Genomic DNA, 18,913 nt, shown 5'->3' on the forward strand with positions numbered 1-18,913 from the left:
GCATGAGACGGAGTCTACAACCCACACAAGTGGCTCAGGTAGTGCAGCTCATCCAGGATGGCACATCAATGCAAGCTGTGGCAAGAAGGTTTGCTGTGTCTGTCAGCGTAGTGTCCAGAGCATGGAGGCGCTACCAGGAGACAGGCCAGTACATCAGGAGACGTGGAGGAGGCCGTAAGAGGGCAACAACCCAGCAGCAGGACCGCTACCTCCGCCTTTGTGCAAGGAGGAGCAGGAGCACTGCCAGAACCCTGCAAAATGACCTCCAGCAGGCCACAAATGTGCATGTGTCTGCTCAAACGGTCAGAAACAGACTCCATGAGGGTGGTATGAGGGCCCGACGTCCACAGGTGGGGGTTGTGCTTACAGCCCAACACCGTGCAGGACGTTTGGCATTTGCCAGAGAACACCAAGATTGGCAAATCCGCCACAGATGAAAGCAGGTTCACACTGAGCACATGTGACAGACGTGACAGTCTGGAGACGCCGTGGAGAATGTTCTGCTGTCAGCAGTTCTTGCAAGAGGAAGGCATTGATGCTATGGACTGGCCCGCCCGTTCCCCAGACCTGAATCCAATTGAGCACATCTGGACATCATGTCTCGCTCCATCCACCAACGCCACGTTGCACCACAGACTGTCCAGGAGTTGGCGGATGCTTTAGTCCAGGTCTGGGAGGAGATCCCTCAGGAGACCATCCGCCACCTCATCAGGAGCATGCCCAGGCGTTGTAGGGAGGTCATACAGGCACGTGGAGGCCACACACACTACTGAGCCTCATTTTGACTTGTTTTAAGGACATCAAAGTTGGATCAGCCTGTAGTGTGGTTTTCCACTTTCATTTTCAGTGTGACTCCAAATCCAGACCTCCATGGGTTGATACATTTGATTTCCATTGATAATTTTTGTGTGATTTTGTTGTCAGCACATTCAACTATGTAAAGAAAAAAGTATTTAATAAGAATATTTCATTCATTCAGATCTAGGATGTGTTATTTTAGTGTTCCCTATATTTTTTTGAGCAGTGTATTAGTGATGTCACTCTTGCTGCTGGTGATTCTCTGATCCACGCAGACGACACCATTCTGTATACATCTGGCCCTTCTTTGGACACCGTATTAACAAACCTCCAGAAGAGCTTCAATGCCATACAACTCTCCTTCCGTGGCCTTCAACTGCTCTTAAAAGCTAGTAAAACTAAATGCATGCTCTTCAACCGATCGCTACCTGCACCTACCCGCCCGTCCAGCATCACTACTCTGGACGGTTCTGACTTAGAATACGTGGACAACTACAAATACCTGGGTGTCTGGTTAGACTGTAAACTCTCCTTCCAGACTCACATTAAACATCTTCAATCCTAAATTAAATCTAGAATCGGCTTCCTACTTTGCAACAAAGCATCCTTCACTCATGCTGCCAAACATACCCTTGTAAAACTGGCCATCCTACCAATCCTCGACTTCGGCGACGTCACTCAGCAAATTGGATGCAGTCTATCACAGTGCCATCCGTTTTGTCACCAAAGCCCCATATACTACCAACCACTGCGACCTGTACGCTCTCGTTGGCTGGCCCTCGCTTCATACTCGTCGCCAAACCCACTGACTCCATGTCATCTACAAGTCTCTAGGTAAAGCCCTGCCTTATCTCAGCTCACTGGTCACCATAGCAGCACCCACCCGTAGCACGTGCTCCAGCAGGTATATCTCTCTGGTCATCCCCAAAACCAATTATTTCTTTGGCCACCTCTCCTTCCAGTTGTCTGCTGCCAATGACTGGAACGAACTACAAAAATCTCTGAAACTGGAAACACTTATCTCCCTCACTAGCTTTAAGCACCAACTGTCAGAGCACCTCACAGATTACTGCACCTGTACATAGCCCACCTATAATTTAGCCCAAACAACTACCTCTCCCCCTACTGCATTTATTTATTTTGCTCCTTTGCACCCCATTATTTCTATCTCTACTTTGCACATTCTTCCACTGCAAATCTACCATTCCAGTGTTTTACTTGCTATATTGTATTTACCTTGCCACCATGGCCTTTTTTTGCATTTACCTCCCTTCTCACCTCATTTGCTCACATCGTATATAGACTTACAATTATTTTACGCAAACCAGACTGCACCATTCTCTTTTTTTTAAATGTTCTTTTACGGAAAAACGTTTCAAATGATTTATATTTTTACTTTTGATACTTACGTATATTTAAAAAAATAAATAAATAAATACTTTTAGACTTTTACTCAAGTAGACAGACGACTTCTGTCATGAACGTTTAAAAAAGATGATGTAAAAAGCAGTTCCGAAAACCATCGGCCGCTTCTCCGAATGTGGTCACTAGTATATTATGGGGGAAGGGCATCAGATAAACTGAAACTGGCGTGGATTCCTGCTTCACAACGACACTGTTTGAAAAGTGAAGAGACTGGTTCTTTTTCTGTGAAGCGACAGTTTTACTATAAATGTTGACTGGAAGCGAAACCCGCCAGAGAGAAGCTAGAGAGACACCCCTGGCGGAGAGGACAGTTACTGAGGATTTCTCAGAAACGGTGTTCACTTTAAAACGAAAGCGAAACGGATGTGTGTTGGTGTAGTGTACGGTCCTGAAGGTTTATTTAGCTCCTTACCGATCACCAGCGGACAGATGATTAAACCAACAAGGAGAGAGAGAGGCCGTGACAGACAATGTGGATATACTATACCGTCGGAGTACGGCGTCTTCTCTCTACTAGTCTGGACGTTTATTGATGATCAAGAACAGAATTAATACCGCTGGGATTCTGTGATTAAAAACGGATTCTGCGTCGGAAAATATAAAAAGTGCATCAGAAAAAAAAACGACATTGCACTCGTTTTGCAAAACGGTAAGAATATTTTAACATGGCTGCCTATTGCGGATTTGATCTTCTTTCAAATAGATTTGAGTTTTGTTTCGCAACACTGACTATTGTGCAATTCAATTGCGCCGTAATAAAGCAACCTGACAATACACCATTTTCTACATAATAAATGACATATTGTCATAAAATACATTTTTTGGGGGGGGGACTAGACAACAGTCAACAGGACCACCAGTATAATATACTCATTTAAAACACGATTCCCCGTTTGCTTTATAGCGGCAAGGTTGGGGCCAGTGAAACAGGACGAACTTAGGACACATCTACTACTAATATCTACTGCCATATAAACTACAACATTATTGTCTGGAGTCTAGTTAACTGTGAACAGCTTTTAGAGTTGGGATGGTTTAAATCAACGTCAATTTACTTCGCTAGGACGGAGAATGTTTAGAATCCACGTTCGTTCTCTTGGCAACAGTTGTCATTGTTCTGGGGGACTATCAGTTAGTTAAATGGTTGGTAGGCAGATACAGACAGACCCGGTAGGCAGATACAGACAGACCCGGCAGGTGGGTAGGTAGGCAGATACAGACAGACCAGGTAGGTAGGTAGGTTGGTAGGTAGGCAGATACAGACAGACCAGGTAGGTAGGTAGGTTGGTAGGTAGGCAGATACAGACAGACCAGGTAGGTAGGTAGGCAGGTAGGTAGGCAGATACAGACAGACCAGGTAGGTTGGTAGGTAGGCAGATACAGACAGACCAGGTAGGTAGGTAGGTTGGTAGGTAGGCAGATACAGACAGACCAGGTAGGTAGGTAGGTAGGCAGATACAGACAGACCAGGTAGGTAGGTAGGTTGGTAGGCAGGCAGGCAGATACAGACAGACCAGGTAGGTAGGTTGGTAGGTAGGCAGGCAGATACAAACAGACCAGGTAGGTAGGTTGGTAGGTAGGCAGATACAGACAGACCAGGTAGGTAGGTTGGTAGGTAGGCAGGCAGATACAGACAGACCAGGTAGGTTGGTAGGTAGGCAGGCAGATACAGATAGACCCGGTAGGTTGGCAGGTAGGCAGGCAGGCAGATACAGACAGACCCGGTAGGTTGGCAGGTAGACCGGCAGGTAGGCAGGCAGATACAGATAGACCCGGTAGGTTGGCAGGTAGGCAGGCAGGCAGATACAGATAGAACCGGTAGGTAGGTAAGCAGGCAGATACAGACAGACCCGGTAGGTTGGCAGGTAGACAGACAGATACAGACAGACCCGGTAGGTAGGCAGGTAGACAGACAGACCCGGAAGGTAGGCAGGTAGACAGACAGACGGCTGTAATGTTCTCTGATGTTGTGGTTGTAACTCACGGCGCGTCACAGCGCTGTGTCGACGTCTAACATTGATGTCATTGTACATAATTACTGACTTCTAGATAGACAGCTGTTTCTTAGCCTCGGCATGGGGCCTGTTAGGCTGGGTCTCTGTAAAGCACTTTGTGACCACGAGGCCACTGAGGTACAAACAAACTAACAGTTAACGGTGATAACTGTAGACATTTTAGGCAGGTTTCCATTGAGCCGGGTTTAATTAGACAAACAACATATATATATATATATATATGAGAGAGAGAGACAGATATTTCACTTTATATATTCACTTTATATATTATTTACCTCACTTGCTTTGGCAATGTTAACACGTTTCCCATGCCAATAAAGCCCTTGAATTGAATTGAGAGAGAGAGACAGAGAGAGAGAGACAGAGAGAGAGAGAGACAGAGAGAGACAGAGAGAGAGAGAGAGAGACAGAGAGACAGAGAGAGACAGAGAGACAGAGAGAGACAGAGAGACAGAGAGAGACAGAGAGACAGAGAGAGAGAGAGACAGAGAGAGAGACAGAGAGAGAGAGACAGAGAGAGAGACAGAGAGACAGAGAGAGAGAGAGAGAGAGGAGAGAGAGAGGTGTCATGGAAACGGTAGAGATAGGAGACATTTTCCAAAGGTCGACAACATTTTATCCGTTGAACAGGGGTGGATTTTTCTATCTGTCTAACTTTCTTTATTAAAAAAACCCAAAACAAATGATGATCGAAACTGTGTATTTATTTATTTTATTTTTTTAAATAAAATAATTGCTTTCGACTTGCTTTTCAATGAGAATGACAGATCTATAGTTCACATTTCTTACATATTTACAGTGTTAAATGGAAACGCACCATAGTAGGCAGCTGTCATTCTATTTTCTACGGAAAACTTTTCTAAATGTTGATTAAAAAAAATATATATTAAAATAAATAATCACTGGACAAGTTAATGGAAACATAGATCTTATCAGAAGTGGTAGTAGTAGTCGTGGTCTGACGGTCTCTATCTCTCTCTTAGGATGCCAGGGAACTGTGTAGCGATGGGAGAGGGTTGGGACCGCTCTCCCCTGTAGGATGGTCGCTCACAGCGCTGTGGAAGAACAAGACACAACAACAAAAGCACCATCGTCATCGTCATCACCTTCTAGACCTCTAGGCGCCTCCTCCACCTTCCTCTCGACTCCACACTCGGACCACCACACAACCTCACCACCACCATCATCATCGTCATCGTCATCATCAGTCTCCCAGTCACACCGTCCGCGCCCATCCAACCAGTGTGTGGCGTCCCCTATCCCAGGACCAGACCTGTTAGACCACCAGCCCCCTCTTCCCCTCCTGGACCCAGTGCCCACCCACTTTCCTCTGTTCCCCTGCAAGGTAGACTTCCTGTTGATCACTCGGACGGCCGCCATGTTGGAACGTTCCGGCTTCTACTGGGGCCCGCTAGGAGTGGAGGAGGTAATTACACAATCTTATCAATTTATCTGATCAGAACCTGGTTTCCTCTCGAGGTTTTCTTCCTCGGTTTTCTGGGCCTTTCTAGGGAGTCTTATTTCCTAGGTTTTCTGGGCCTTTCTAGGGGAGTGTTATTTCCTAGGTTTTCTGGGCCTTTCTAGGGAGTTTTATTTCCTAGGTTTTCTGGGCCTTTCTAGGGGAGTTTTATTTCCTCGGTTTTCTGGGCCTTTCTAGGGGAGTTTTATTTCCTAGGTTTTCTGGGCCTTTCTAGGGGAGTTTTATTTCCTAGGTTTTCTGGGCCTTTCTAGGGGAGTTTTATTTCCTAGGTTTTCTGGGCCTTTCTAGGGGAGTTTTATTTCCTCGGTTTTCTGGGCCTTTCTAGGGGAGTTTTATTTCCTCGGTTTTCTGGGCCTTTCTAGGGGAGTTTTATTTCCTCGGTTTCCTGGGCCTTTCTAGGGGAGTTTTATCTCCTTGGTTTTCTGGGCCTTTCTAGGGGAGTTTTATTTCCTCGGTTTTCTGGGCCTTTCTAGGGGAGTTTTATTTCCTCGGTTTCCTGGGCCTTTCTAGGGGAGTTTTATTTCCTAGGTTTTCTGGGCCTTTCTAGGGGAGTTTTATTTCCTCAGTTTTCTGGGCCTTTCTAGGGGAGTTTTATTTCCTCGGTTTTCTGGGCCTTTCTAGGGGAGTTTTATTTCCTCGGTTTTCTGGGCCTTTCTAGGGGAGTTTTATTTCCTAGGTTTCCTGGGCCTTTCTAGGGGAGTTTTATTTCCTCGGTTTTCTGGGCCTTTCTAGGGGAGTTTTATTTCCTCGGTTTTCTGGGCCTTTCTAGGGGAGTTTTATTTCCTCGGTTTCCTGGGCCTTTCTAGGGGAGTTTTATTTCCTCGGTTTCCTGGGCCTTTCTAGGGGAGTTTTATATAAACCTTTCACAACAATAATTGTCAGAGTAAAGGAACAGAGACAGCTGTCATTAATGTATTAAACTGATAAATAAGAGATTTCAAAATCCAACGAGATCAACATGAAGTTAAAGGAGAAGTCATTTTTTTATTTTACAACCAAATCTTTTTGATGTTAATTCTGTCCTCCTCCTCCTCCTCCTCTCGCAGGCTCACAATCGACTGAAGGACGTTGCCACGGGAACATTCTTGATCCGGGACAGTCGTCAGACAGACGTCTTCTTCACGCTGTCCTATCGCGCGGCCAACGGCCCGGTCAGCGTACGCATCGTCTATAAGGGACAACGGTTCAGCCTGGCAGGAAGTGAGCACTCTTTCCCCTGCCTCTTCCTCCTGCTCGAACACTACATTAATTCCTCTAAGAAAAGCCTGACCGTTCCGTACAGGAAGCAGCGCCCTACGCTCCAGGAACTGTGCAGGAAACAGGTCGCGGAGTCGTGTGGCGGTGAGGTGGAACGGGTCGCCAGGGTCCCCGTCAACCCAGTCCTAAAACACTTCCTGTTAGAGTTCCCGTACAGGATATGATGTCACAGGGGATGCCGTTGAGGCGGGACTGATTTGGATCGGGTCGGTACTGAAGGGTACATACAGGATATGATGTCACAGGGGATGCCGTTGAGGCGGGACTTGATTTGGATCGGTTGCTTTGAAACTAGAGACCGGGTCGTGGTTAGAAACGAGGTCAGAGTTCAAAACCGCACCCTATTCTCTAAACGGTGCACTACTCGACAAGGTCATAGGTCACACTTGGTTTGGGTTTATCCGGTTTGGTGGTGGTCCCTGGAGGATTTTAAGGGACCGTATATATGTGGACCACAACAACAGGTTATGGAGCGACTGCATTAAAGAACCACCACCGGGGGTTCTGGTTGTGTTCTGATCCGGGTCGCTGACCCTGTGAGGTGGACGGTTTGATTAGTGGACTGGTTCTGCCGTTGTAGGCAGGGCTGGGTTCGCTGTAGCACGACAACTCAAGCACAGCATCAATACTTTACAATGTTTACAATGTTGTTTACAAACTTTACAACGACCAGGAATGTTTACGCTACACAATATTACAGTACTGTATGTATAACTGTGTACTCTCTGGTACTAACAGGTATAACTGTGTACTCTCTGGTACTAACAGGTATAACTGTGTACTCTCTGGTACTAATGGGTATAACTTTGTATTATGTAGTACTGCCGGGTACAACTGTGTACTCTCTGGTACTAATGGGTATAACTGTGTACTCTCTAGTACTAATGGGTATAACTGTGTACTATGTAGTACTGGCGGGTATAACTGTGTACTCTCTGGTACTAACAGGTATAACTGTGTACTATGTAGTACTAATGAGTAACTGTGTACTATGTAGTACTAATGAGTATAACTGTGTACTATGCATCATATCTGCTGTGCAGACTACCTCTAGGGGTGTTTTCATGGATAATAAATATGACATATATATTTCAGCCCCGTCTTCCTGTCGGTCTGTGTGTTGCTGTTAGACAATATTTTATTCTCTAATGCGCCTTATCAGTTAACAACAAATTCTTATTTTACAATGACGGTCCTACCCCCCCAGACAGAGACGGAAAGACAGAGAGACGGACAGACAGAGAGACGGACAGACAGAGAGACGGACAGACAGAGAGACGGACAGACAGAGAGACGGACAGAGACGGACAGACAGAGAGACGGACAGACAGAGAGACGGACAGACAGAGAGACGGACAGACAGAGAGACGGAGAGACAGAGAGACGGACAGACAGAGAGACAGACAGAGAGACAGACAGGTGTAACAGACAGAGAGACAGGTATAACAGACAGAGACAGGTATAACAGACAGACAGAGAGACAGTGTGTGTGGTTGCTGTGACAACACTGGGTACAGTAGGTAACCGCAGTGACACATCAATGTGACAGATGGGCTGAGCTATGATAGTAAACGCTCTGTGTGTGTGTGTGTGTGTGTGTGGTGTGTGTGTGTGGTGTGTGGGGGGGTCTATTACAGGAACATGTAGAGAAGTGAAGAATCAGAAGGTCTGTCAGTAAAATATGTTTCTGTCAGAAGAAGGGAGGGGCCGGGTACCAGAATGTCTCGGCGTGTGGGTGGTGTTTCTGTGTGTGGTGTGTGTGTGTGTGTGGTGTGTGTGTGTGGTTAGTCAGAACGGCCAGTAATGACTAATAAAGGTGAAAGGTCGATAACCTTCGTTGTAAATGATCTGATAATAATGACGAGGAGGGAAACACAAACCTGTCAAATGATGACTGGTCACATGACTATCAGATGATTAAATACAGAACCAGAACCAATACAGAACCAGGACCAATACAGAACAAGGACCAATACAGAACCAGAACCAATACAGAACCAGGACCAATACAGAACAAGGACCAATACAGAACCAGGACCAATACAGAACCAGGACCAATACAGAACCAGGACCAAACCGTAGATCAAATAATGCTGAGATTGTGTGTGTGTGTGTTTCATTCATAGTATTTCAGGTTTAGAGAAGTGAAGAGTTTCAGGTGTTGGACAGAGTTCTGTGGAAGTACACACACACACACACACACACACACACACACACACACACACACACACACACACACACACACACACAATCTCAGCATTATTTGATCAACGGTTCCCCAGAATTCTCTAAAAAGGAGCCTTGTTCTCTCTCTCCGTCTGGCAATGTGGAGACACAAACCCAGTCACTGATGTAGAACACCAGGTGTGCTGTTTATACATGGGATTTCCCTGATGTCGTCATTATCACTGAGCCGTTCATATTCATATCTCTCTTTCTTCTGTCTCCCCTCCTTTCTCTCCTCTCTCTGTCTCTCCTCCATTCCTCTATCCTCCCCTTTAAACTCTGTCTCCCCTCCATTCCTCTATCCTCCCCTTTAATCTCTGTCTCCCCTCCATTCCTCTATCCTCCCCTTTAATCCCTGTCTCCCCTCCATTCCTCTATCCTCTCCTTTAATCCCTGTCTCTCCTCCATTCCTCTATCCTCCCCTTTAATCTCTGTCTCTCCTCCATTCCTCTATCCTCCCCTTTAATCTCCGTCTCTCCTCCATTCCTCTATCCTCCCCTTTAATCTCCGTCTCTCCTCCATTCCTCTATCCTCCCCTTTAATCTGTCTCTCCTCCATTCCTCTATCCTCCCCTTTAATCTCCGTCCCCTTTCTTTCCTCACTCTGCCTCCTTTCTCTCCTCTGTCTCCCCTCCTTTCCTCTCTGTCTCCTTTCTCTCCTCTCTGTCTCCTTTCTCTCCTCTCTGTCTCCTCTCATTTCCTTTCTTTCCTCTCTGTCTCCTTTCTCTCTGTCTCCTTTCTCTCCTCACTCTGTCTCCTCTCCTTTCTCTCCTCACTCTGCCTCCTTTCTTTCCTCTGTCTCCTCTGTCTCCTCTCTGTCTCCTTTCTCTCCTCTCTCTGTCTCCTTTCTCTCCTCTCTGTCTCCTTTCACTCCTCTCTCTGTCTCCCCTGCTATGTAGGCCTGTCTTACCAATTCAATAATATTGGGGCTTGTTCCAACATTGAAGCCGACGCGGTTTCAGGAGACCATTTTGTCGTCATAACGACACATTATTATTTGGTAGATCAGTCAGTTCAGTAACAATTTACCCAAAATGCATCACACAATGACATGATCTGGAACACAAGCCCTCTTTAAGAGCTGTGGTTAGACACACACATCACACGCACTTAGCAGCCTTCGATTACCAGGAACACACACACACACGTTTCCCTGAAGAGACTAAGACAGAACAGAACAAACAGCCGGTGACAGACCACATGAAAACACAGTTTGGTTCTCTTTCCATCTCTCGCTACTGTGATGTACAGTTCTCTATCCTCCTCGTCTCTCTCTCTACTGTGATGTACAGTTCTCTATCCTCCTCGTCTCTCTCTCTACTGTGATGTACAGTTCTCTATCCTCCTCGTCTTAATGCATCTATCTCTCTCTGTGCGTGTGTGAGAGACAATCCCAGTCTAACAGGTCTCTTCTTGTCACTCTGTAGCTCCGTGGTGGGACCTCTCCCCTCCCCCTCACCTCCTCTCTTTCCTGTCTTCTAGGCCACGCTGCGGAGAAAGAGAGACAGGCAGAGAGATGGAGAGACAGAGACATATTTGCATCTTATTGAAAGAAGTTGAACCAAAACATCCCTTATAGAGCTAGCTAGGTATTCTAACCAAGTTGACGTCTCTGAAACATCCCTTATAGAGCTAGCTAGGTATTCTAACCATGTTGACGTCTCTGAAACATCCCTTATAGAGCTAGCTAGGTATTCTAACCATGCTGTGTCTCTGAAACATCCCTTATAGAGCTAGCTAGGTATTCTAACCAAGTTGACGTCTCTGAAACATCCCTTATAGAGCTAGCTAGGTATTCTAACCAAGCTGTGTCTCTGAAACATCCCTTATAGAGCTAGCTAGGTATTCTAACCATGTTGTGTCTCTGAAACATCCCTTATAGAGCTAGCTAGGTATTCTAACCAAGCTGTGTCTCTGAAACATCCCTTATAGAGCTAGCTAGGTATTCTAACCAAGCTGTGTTTCTGAAACATCCCTTATAGAGCTAGCTAGGTATTCTAACCAAGCTGTGTCTCTGAAACATCCCTTATAGAGCTAGCTAGGTATTCTAACCAAGCTGTGTCTCTGAAACATCCCTTATAGAGCTAGCTAGGTATTCTAACCAAGCTGTGTCTCTGAAACATCCCTTATAGAGCTAGCTAGGTATTCTAACCAAGCTGTGTCTCTGAAACAGCCCTTATAGAGCTAGCTAGGTATTCTAACCATGTTGTGTCTCTGAAACATCCCTTATAGAGCTAGCTAGGTATTCTAACCAAGCTGTGTCTCTGAAACATCCCGTATAGAGCTAGCTAGGTATTCTAACCAAGCTGTGTCTCTGAAACATCCCTTATAGAGCTAGCTAGGTATTCTAACCAAGCTGTGTCTCTGAAACATCCCTTATAGAGCTAGCTAGGTATTCAAACCAAGTTGTGTCTCTGAAACATCCCTTATAGAGCTAGCTAGGTATTCTAACCAAGCTGTGTCTCTGAAAAATCCCTTATAGAGCTAGCTAGGTATTCTAACCAAGTTGACGTCTGAAACATCCCTTATAGAGCTAGCTAGGTATTCTACACATGTTGTGTCTCTGAAACATCCCTTATAGAGCTAGCTAGGTATTCTAACCAAGCTGTGTCTCTGAAACATCCCTTATAGAGCTAGCTAGGTATTCTAACCAAGCTGTGTCTCTGAAACATCCCTTATAGAGCTAGCTAGGTATTCTAACCAAGCTGTGTCTCTGAAACATCCCTTATAGAGCTAGCTAGGTATTCTAACCAAGCTGTGTCTCTGAAACATCCCTTATAGAGCTAGCTAGGTATTCTAACCAAGCTGTGTCTCTGAAACATCCCTTATAGAGCTAGCTAGGTATTCTAACCAAGCTGTGTCTCTGAAACATCCCTTATAGAAATAGCTAGGTATTCTACACATGTTGTGTCTCTGAAACATCCCTTATAGAGCTAGCTAGGTATTCTAACCAAGCTGTGTCTCTGAAACATCCCTTATAGAGCTAGCTAGGTATTCTAACCAAGTTGTGTCTCTGAAACATCCCTTATAGAGCTAGCTAGGTATTCTAACCAAGTTGTGTCTCTGAAACAGCCCTTATAGAGCTAGCTAGGTATTCTAACCAAGCTGTGTCTCTGAAACATCCCTTATAGAGCTAGCTAGGTATTCTAACCAAGCTGTGTCTCTGAAACATCCCTTATAGAGCTAGCTAGGTATTCACACCACAGTACTACCTAACACACCACAGCACTACCTAACACACCACAGTACTACCTAACACACCACAGTACTACCTAACACACCACAGCACTATCTAACACACCACAGCACTACCTAACACACCACAGCACTACCTAACACACCACAGCACTACCCAACACACCACAGTACTACCTAACACACCACAGTACTACCTAACACACCACAGTACTACCTAACACACCACAGTACTACCTAACACACCACAGTACTACCTAACACACCACAGCACTACCTAACACACCACAGTACTACCTAACACACCACAGTACTATAGGTTTAACACACCACAGTACTACCTAACACACCACAGTACTATAGGTTTAACACACCACAGTACTACCTAACACACCACAGCACTACCTAACACACCACAGTACTACCTAACACACCACAGTACTACCTAACACACCACAGTACTACCCAACACACCACAGCACTACCTAACACACCACAGCACTACCTAACACACCACAGCACTACCTAACACACCACAGCACTACCTAACACACCACAGCACTACCTAACACACCACAGCACTACCTAACACACCACAGCACTACCTAACACACCACAGCACTACCTAACACACCACAGCACTACCTAACACACCACAGTACTACCTAACACACCACAGTACTACCTAACACACCACAGTACTACCTAACACACCACAGCACTACCTAACACACCACAGCACTACCTAACACACCACAGCACTACCTAACACACCACAGCACTACCTAACACACCACAGTACTACAGGTCCAAGTCAGTAGAATCATTTATTACAGATTTTTAATTCATTTCTTTGTTGGTAATGTAACATGAATTACAGGTTTAAAAGCTGATAGCATTTACAGAGCATACAAACTTACTGAAACACTAGAGCCTAGAGGGAGGGGGGAGGGGGGAGAGAGCATACAAACTTACTGAAACACTAGAGACAGACTTTACTAAGCAGGGAGCATATTTACACTATGGGCAGAGGGGGGTAGGGGGGAGAGAGAAAGAGAGAAAGAGGGGGAAAGAGAGAGAGGGAGAGAGAGGGGGAAAGAGAGAGGGAGAGAGAGGGGGAAAGAGAGAGGGAGAGAAAGGGGGGAAGAGAGGGAGAGAGTAGGAGAGAGAGTGAGTGGGAGAGAGAGAGAGAGAGAGAGAGAGAGTGAGTGGGAGAGAGAGTGAGTGGGAGAGAGAGTGAGTGGGAGAGAGAGAGAGAGAGAGAGAGAGAGAGTGAGTGGGAGAGAGAGTGAGTGGGAGAGAGAGAGAGAGAGAGAGAGAGTGAGTGGGAGAGAGAGAGAGAGAGAGAGAGAGAGAGAGTGAGTGGGAGAGAGAGAGAGAGAGAGAGAGAAAGCAAGCAGGGGAGATGGAGGGAGGACAACATAGTTGCAGTGTGATCTTTGCTCCAGTCGTTAAACAGAATCACAACTTATTGATCTTTTTATTACTGATTACATGTCCCCCCCCTCCTCCCCTCCCCCTCCCCTATCGATTAGCTCTCTAGATTCCTGCAGCTAGATAAGGGTCAGCACATCGACAGGTTAACAGGACGACAGGTGAAGTGGCACCTCGACCCCGAGGTCAGTTTAGAGTTGACCTCCGTATCGGTTCAGGTTACGGAGCTGAAGACTCTACGCTGATCCTAGATCTGTGCCTAAAGGGAAACGTCTAAATCACATTCAGCCCGACTGCTGGTGCTCTCCCACTGAGGCATAGCAAGGGGGAAACAACCTACCCACTGATTCAGACTCTCTGATGGTTGAGGACAGGACTGGGGGGGTTTAGTAACCTAATCCCATCAGGACTGGGGGGGTTTAGTAACCTAATCCCATCAAGACTGGGGGGGTTTAGTAACCTAATCCCATCAGGACTGGGGGGGTTTAGTAACCTAATCCCATCAGGAGTGGGGGGGTTTAGTAACCTAATCCCATCAGGACTGGGGGGGTTAGTAACCTAATCCCATCAGGACTGGGGGGGTTTAGTAACCTAATCCTATCAGGACTGGGGGGGTTTAGTAACCTAATCCCATCAGGACTGGGGGGGTTTAGTAACCTAATCCCATCAGGACTGGGGGGGTTTAGTAACCTAATCCCATCAGGACTGGGGGGGTTTAGTAACCTAATCCCATCAGGAGTGGGGGGGTTTAGTAACCTAATCCCATCAGGACTGGGGGGGTTTAGTAACCTAATCCCATCAGGACTGGGGGGGTTTAGTAACCTAATCCCATCAGGACTGGGGGGGTTTAGTAACCTAATCCTATCAGGACTGGGGGGGTTTAGTAACCTAATCCCATCAGGACTGGGGGGGTTTAATAACCTAATCCCATCAGGACTGGGGGGGTTTAGTAACCTAATCCCATCAGGACTGGGGGGGTTTAGTAACCTAATCCCATCAGGACTGGGGGGGTTTAGTAACCTAATCCCATCAGGACTGGGGGGGTTAGTAACCTAATCCCATCAGGACTGGGGGGGTTTAGTAACCTAATCCCATCAGGACTGGGGGGGTTTAGTAACCTAATCCCATCAGGACTGGGGGGGTTAGTAACCTAATCCCATCAGGACTGGGGGGGTTTAGTAACCTAATCCCATCAGGACTGGGGGGGTTAGTAACCTAATCCCATCAGGACTGGGGGGGTTTAGTAACCTAATCCCATCAGGACTGGGGGGGTTTAGTAACCTAATCCCATCAGGACTGGGGGGGTTAGTAACCTAATCCCATCAGGACTGGGGGGGTTAGTAACCTAATCCCATCAGGACTGGGGGGGTTAGTAACCTAATCCCATCAAGACTGGGGGGGTTAGTAACCTAATCCCATCAGGACTGGGGGGGGTTAGTAACCTAATCCCATCAGGACTGGGGGAGTTAGTAACCTAATCCCATCAAGACTGGGGGGGTTAGTAACCTAATCCCATCAGGACTGGGGGGGGTTAGTAACCTAATCCTATCATGACTGGGGGGGGGGGTTTAGTAACCTAATCCTATCAGGACTGGGGGGGGGGGGGTTAGTAACCTAATCCTATCATGACTGGGGGGGGGGGGGGGGGGGTTAGTAACCTAATTCTATCATGACTGGGGGGGGTTTAGTAACCTAATCCTATCAGGACTGGGGGGGGGGGGGGGTTAGTAACCTAATCCTATCATGACTGGGGGGGGGGGGGGGGGGTTAGTAACCTAATCCTATCAGGACTGGGGGGGGGTTTAGTAACCTAATCCTATCATGACGGGGGGGGGGGGTTTAGTAACCTAATCCTAGCAGGACTGATAGAGAGTCAAAGTGAGGGCAGTGACCCACACCATAATGTTAAATGACAGACATACAATAGAGACTTATTTGAAACCTTCAAAGTGCGCGCACACACACACACACACACACACACACACACACACACACACACACACACACACACACACACACACACACACACACACACACACACACACACACACACACACACAGTTGTGTGTTGTAATGTCTTTATGAGAGAGTCTTTGTGCAGTAGAACAATGGAACGCTGAGAGGAGTCTAAAAGCTCTTCTATAAAGCAACAGAAACTGCTGGAGCTCACAGGAACACTCCTCTCTCTCTCTCTGTCTCTGTCTCTCTCCCCCATCTCTCTCTCTGTCTCTCTCCCCCATCTCTCTCTCTCTGTCTCTCTCTCTGTCTCTCTCCCCCATCTCTCTCTCTGTCTCTGTCTCTCTCCCCCATCTCTCTCTCTGTCTCTCTCCCCCATCTCTCTCTCTCTGTCTCTCTCTCTGTCTCTCTCCCCCATCTCTCTCTCTGTCTCTCTCCCCCATCTCTCTCTCTCTCTCTGTCTCTCTCCCCCATCTCTCTTTCTGTCTCTCTCCCCCATCTCTCTCTCTCTCTCTGTCTCTCTCCCCCATCTCTCTCTCTGTCTCTCTCCCCCATCTCTCTCTCTGTCTCTCTCCCTCTCTCTCTCCCCCATCTCTCTCTCTGTCTCTGTCTCTCTCCCCCATCTCTCTCTGTCTCTCTCCCCCATCTCTCTCTCTCTGTCTCTGTCTCTCCCCCATCTCTCTCTCTCTCTCTGTCTCTCTCCCCCATCTCTCTCTCTGTCTCTCTCCCTCTCTCTCTCCCCCATCTCTCTCTCTGTCTCTGTCTCTCTCCCCCATCTCTCTCTCTGTCTCTCTCCCCCATCTCTCTCTCTCTGTCTCTCTCCCCCATCTCTCTCTCTCTGTCTCTCTGTCTCTCTCTCTCTCCCCCATCTCTCTCTCTGTCTCTCTCTCTCGCTCCTCTCTCTCTGTCTCTCTCCCCCATCTCTCTCTCTCTGTCTCTCTCTCTCTCTGTCTCTCTCTCTCCCTCTCTCTCTGTCTCTCTCCCTCTCTCTCTGTCTCTCTCTCTCTCCCCCATCTATCTCTCTGTCTCTCTCCCCCCTCTCTCTCTCTCCCCCCTCTCTCTGTCTCTCTCCCCCCTCTCCCTGTCTCTCTCTCTGCAGAGACAGGGATCTGCTCTCTCTACTGCTGTGTGAGAGACAGAGACGGGGATCCACACTCCTCTGGTCGTTAGCCATGTGAGAGCAGGCTGGTGAATCTAGTGGGAGGAGCCAGAGAGCTGGTCAAAACAACTGGAAAGGGAGGGGTGATTTTAGAGAGGCGGGACAACTCTCCTATCCTATCACACAGGGTGTGGGTGTGTCCTCTTTAATCAGGGTGGGTGTGTCCTCTTTAATCAGGGTGTTTCTGTGGGTGTGTCCTCTAATCACGGTGTTTCTGTGGGCGTGTCCTCTTTAATCACGCTGTTTCGGTGGGTGTGTCCTCTTTCGGAGGTGTGCCTTTCTCTGCTTCCTCTCCCGTGGGTGTGTCCTGACCAGTCTCCTCCCCTTCTGATGCAGCTGAAAGGGGTGTGTCTCCCTCTGCCTCTAGGGGCGTGTCTTGCTCAGTGGGCGTTCCCATCTCTGCTTCAGCCGTCTCTTGAATTGTTGTTTCGGTTTCAGTCTCCTCCTCCTCCTCTTCCTCCTCCTCCTCTTCCTCCATCGCCGAACCTTCCACTTCCTCCTTTGGCTCCTTCCCTTCTCTCTTCTCTAGCTCCTCCTCCTCCTCCTCCTCTCTGATAGCCGTATCAGTGCCGAGGTGTGTGTGTGAGCCGAGTGCGTGTAGGTGGTCAGCCGGGGGCAGCAGGGTCAGTGACTCGACGCTCAGAGAGTCTGCGTTGTCGTCGGTCAGTAGAGAGATGTTAGGCTGGGAGGCAGGGGTGAGGCTGGGGGCCAGGACAGACGGGACAGGGGAACAAGACCCGGTTAACTCTCCTCCTCTTCCTCCTGCCTCTCCACCGGAGGACGAAGGAGGAGTGCGCTCCAAGAACGTCTCCTCATCTGAGGAGGAAGAGGGGTTAATGTTAGCTCAACCGGTTAGCTGCAGCTACAGACGACTGCTATCTAAGCCTAGCATCGAAAGCTAACAATAGCTACAGACGACTGCTATCTAAGCCTAGCATCTAGAGCTAACGATCGCTACAGACAACTGCTATCTAAGCCTAGCATAAAGCTATCTGTAGCTATCGTTAGCTCTAGATGCTAGGCTTAGATAGCAGTTGTCTGTAGCGATCGTTAGCTCTAGATGCTAGGCTTAGATAGCAGTCGTCTGTAGCTATCGTTATCTCTAGATGCTAGGCTTAGAAAGCAGTAAACATCACTGAAGATATACGAGCTAACGAGAGCTACAAACAACTGCTATCTAAGCCTAGCATCGAGCTATCTGTAGCTATCGTTAGCTCTAGATGCTAGGCTTAGATAGCAGTAAACGATAACTGACGGTATCAGACAACTGCTATCTAAGCCTAGCATCTAGAGCTAACAATAGCTACAGACGACTGCTATCTAAGCCTAGCATCTAGAGCTAACGATTGCTACAGACGACTGCTATCTAAGCCTAGCATCTATAGCTAACGATAGCTACAGACGACTGCTATCTAAGCCTAGCATCTAGAGCTAACGATCGCTACAGACAACTGCTATCTAAGCCTAGCATCTAGAGCTAACGATAGCTACAGACAACTACTATCTAAGTCTAGCATCTAGAGCTAACGATAGCTACAGACAACCGCTATCTAAGCCTAGCATCTACAGTACTGGTGTGTGTGTGTGTTACCTGTAGGGCTGTTGGCTGATATAGTACTGGTGTGTGTGTGTTACCTGTAGGGCTGTTGGCTGATATCGTACTGGTGTGTGTGTGTGTGTTACCTGTAGGGCTGTTGGCTGATATAGTACTGGTGTGTGTGTGTGTGTTACCTGTAGGGCTGTTGGCTGATTTAGTACTGGTATGTGTGTGTGTTACCTGTAGGGCTGTTGGCTGATATAGTACTGGTATGTGTGTGTGTTACCTGTAGGGCTGTTGGCTGATATAGTACTGGTGTGTGTGTGTGTGTGTTACCTGTAGGGCTGTTGGCTGATATCGTACTGGTGTGTGTGTGTGTTACCAGTACTATATCAGCCAACAGCCCTACAGGTATGTGTGTGTGTGTGTTAC

At 47.3% G+C, this 18,913-nt stretch overlaps 2 protein-coding genes and 1 long non-coding RNA gene across 7 annotated transcripts in view; 1 reads left to right on the forward strand and 2 right to left on the reverse strand.

The window, feature by feature from the left end:
- The first annotated feature begins 2,529 nt into the window (after positions 1–2,529).
- LOC118948711 (suppressor of cytokine signaling 1-like) lies at positions 2,530–8,069 on the forward strand. Of its 2 annotated transcripts, XR_005042193.1 has the most exons (4): positions 2,530–2,872; positions 5,222–5,664; positions 6,765–7,683; positions 7,714–8,069. XR_005042193.1 is itself a non-coding variant. In XM_036973400.1 (3 exons), the coding sequence occupies exons 2-3, from the start codon at positions 5,278–5,280 to the stop codon at positions 7,137–7,139; spliced, it is 762 nt and encodes a 253-aa protein (XP_036829295.1). In that variant the 5' UTR covers positions 2,530–2,872; positions 5,222–5,277; the 3' UTR covers positions 7,140–8,069. The 2 variants fall into 2 exon arrangements, 1 of the variants encoding a protein (XP_036829295.1); XM_036973400.1 differs by having other exon boundaries at positions 6,765–8,069.
- A 5,963-nt stretch (positions 8,070–14,032) lies between these two features.
- On the reverse strand, positions 14,033–15,302 carry LOC118948713. Its single transcript, XR_005042194.1, has 2 exons — positions 14,257–15,302; positions 14,033–14,223 (listed from the first exon to the last, which is right to left on the reverse strand). It is a non-coding gene; the product is annotated as an uncharacterized LOC118948713 (long non-coding RNA).
- A 1,512-nt stretch (positions 15,303–16,814) lies between these two features.
- LOC118948709 (protein CLEC16A-like) overlaps positions 16,815–18,913 on the reverse strand; it is an 87,330-nt gene continuing 85,231 nt past the window's right edge. For all 4 annotated transcript variants that reach the window (XM_036973393.1, XM_036973391.1, XM_036973392.1 and 1 more), the window contains one exon: positions 16,815–17,760. In XM_036973393.1, the coding sequence (XP_036829288.1) occupies positions 17,180–17,760 (581 nt within the window). In that variant the 3' untranslated portion in view covers positions 16,815–17,179. The remainder of the gene's footprint in view (positions 17,761–18,913) is intronic.

The sequence above is a fragment of the Oncorhynchus mykiss genome, unplaced genomic scaffold, assembly GCF_013265735.2.
Source record: "Oncorhynchus mykiss isolate Arlee unplaced genomic scaffold, USDA_OmykA_1.1 un_scaffold_246, whole genome shotgun sequence".
NCBI classification, from domain to species: Eukaryota; Metazoa; Chordata; class Actinopteri; order Salmoniformes; family Salmonidae; genus Oncorhynchus; species Oncorhynchus mykiss.

Coding starts and splice junctions, on each gene's coding strand:
- LOC118948711 (XM_036973400.1), top strand. CDS start 5,278: ATGGTCGCTCACAGCGCTGTGGAAGAACAAGACACAACAACAAAAGCA. Junction 5,665..6,764: donor GCCCGCTAGGAGTGGAGGAG/GTAATTACACAA, acceptor CTCCTCTCGCAG/GCTCACAATCGACTGAAGGA.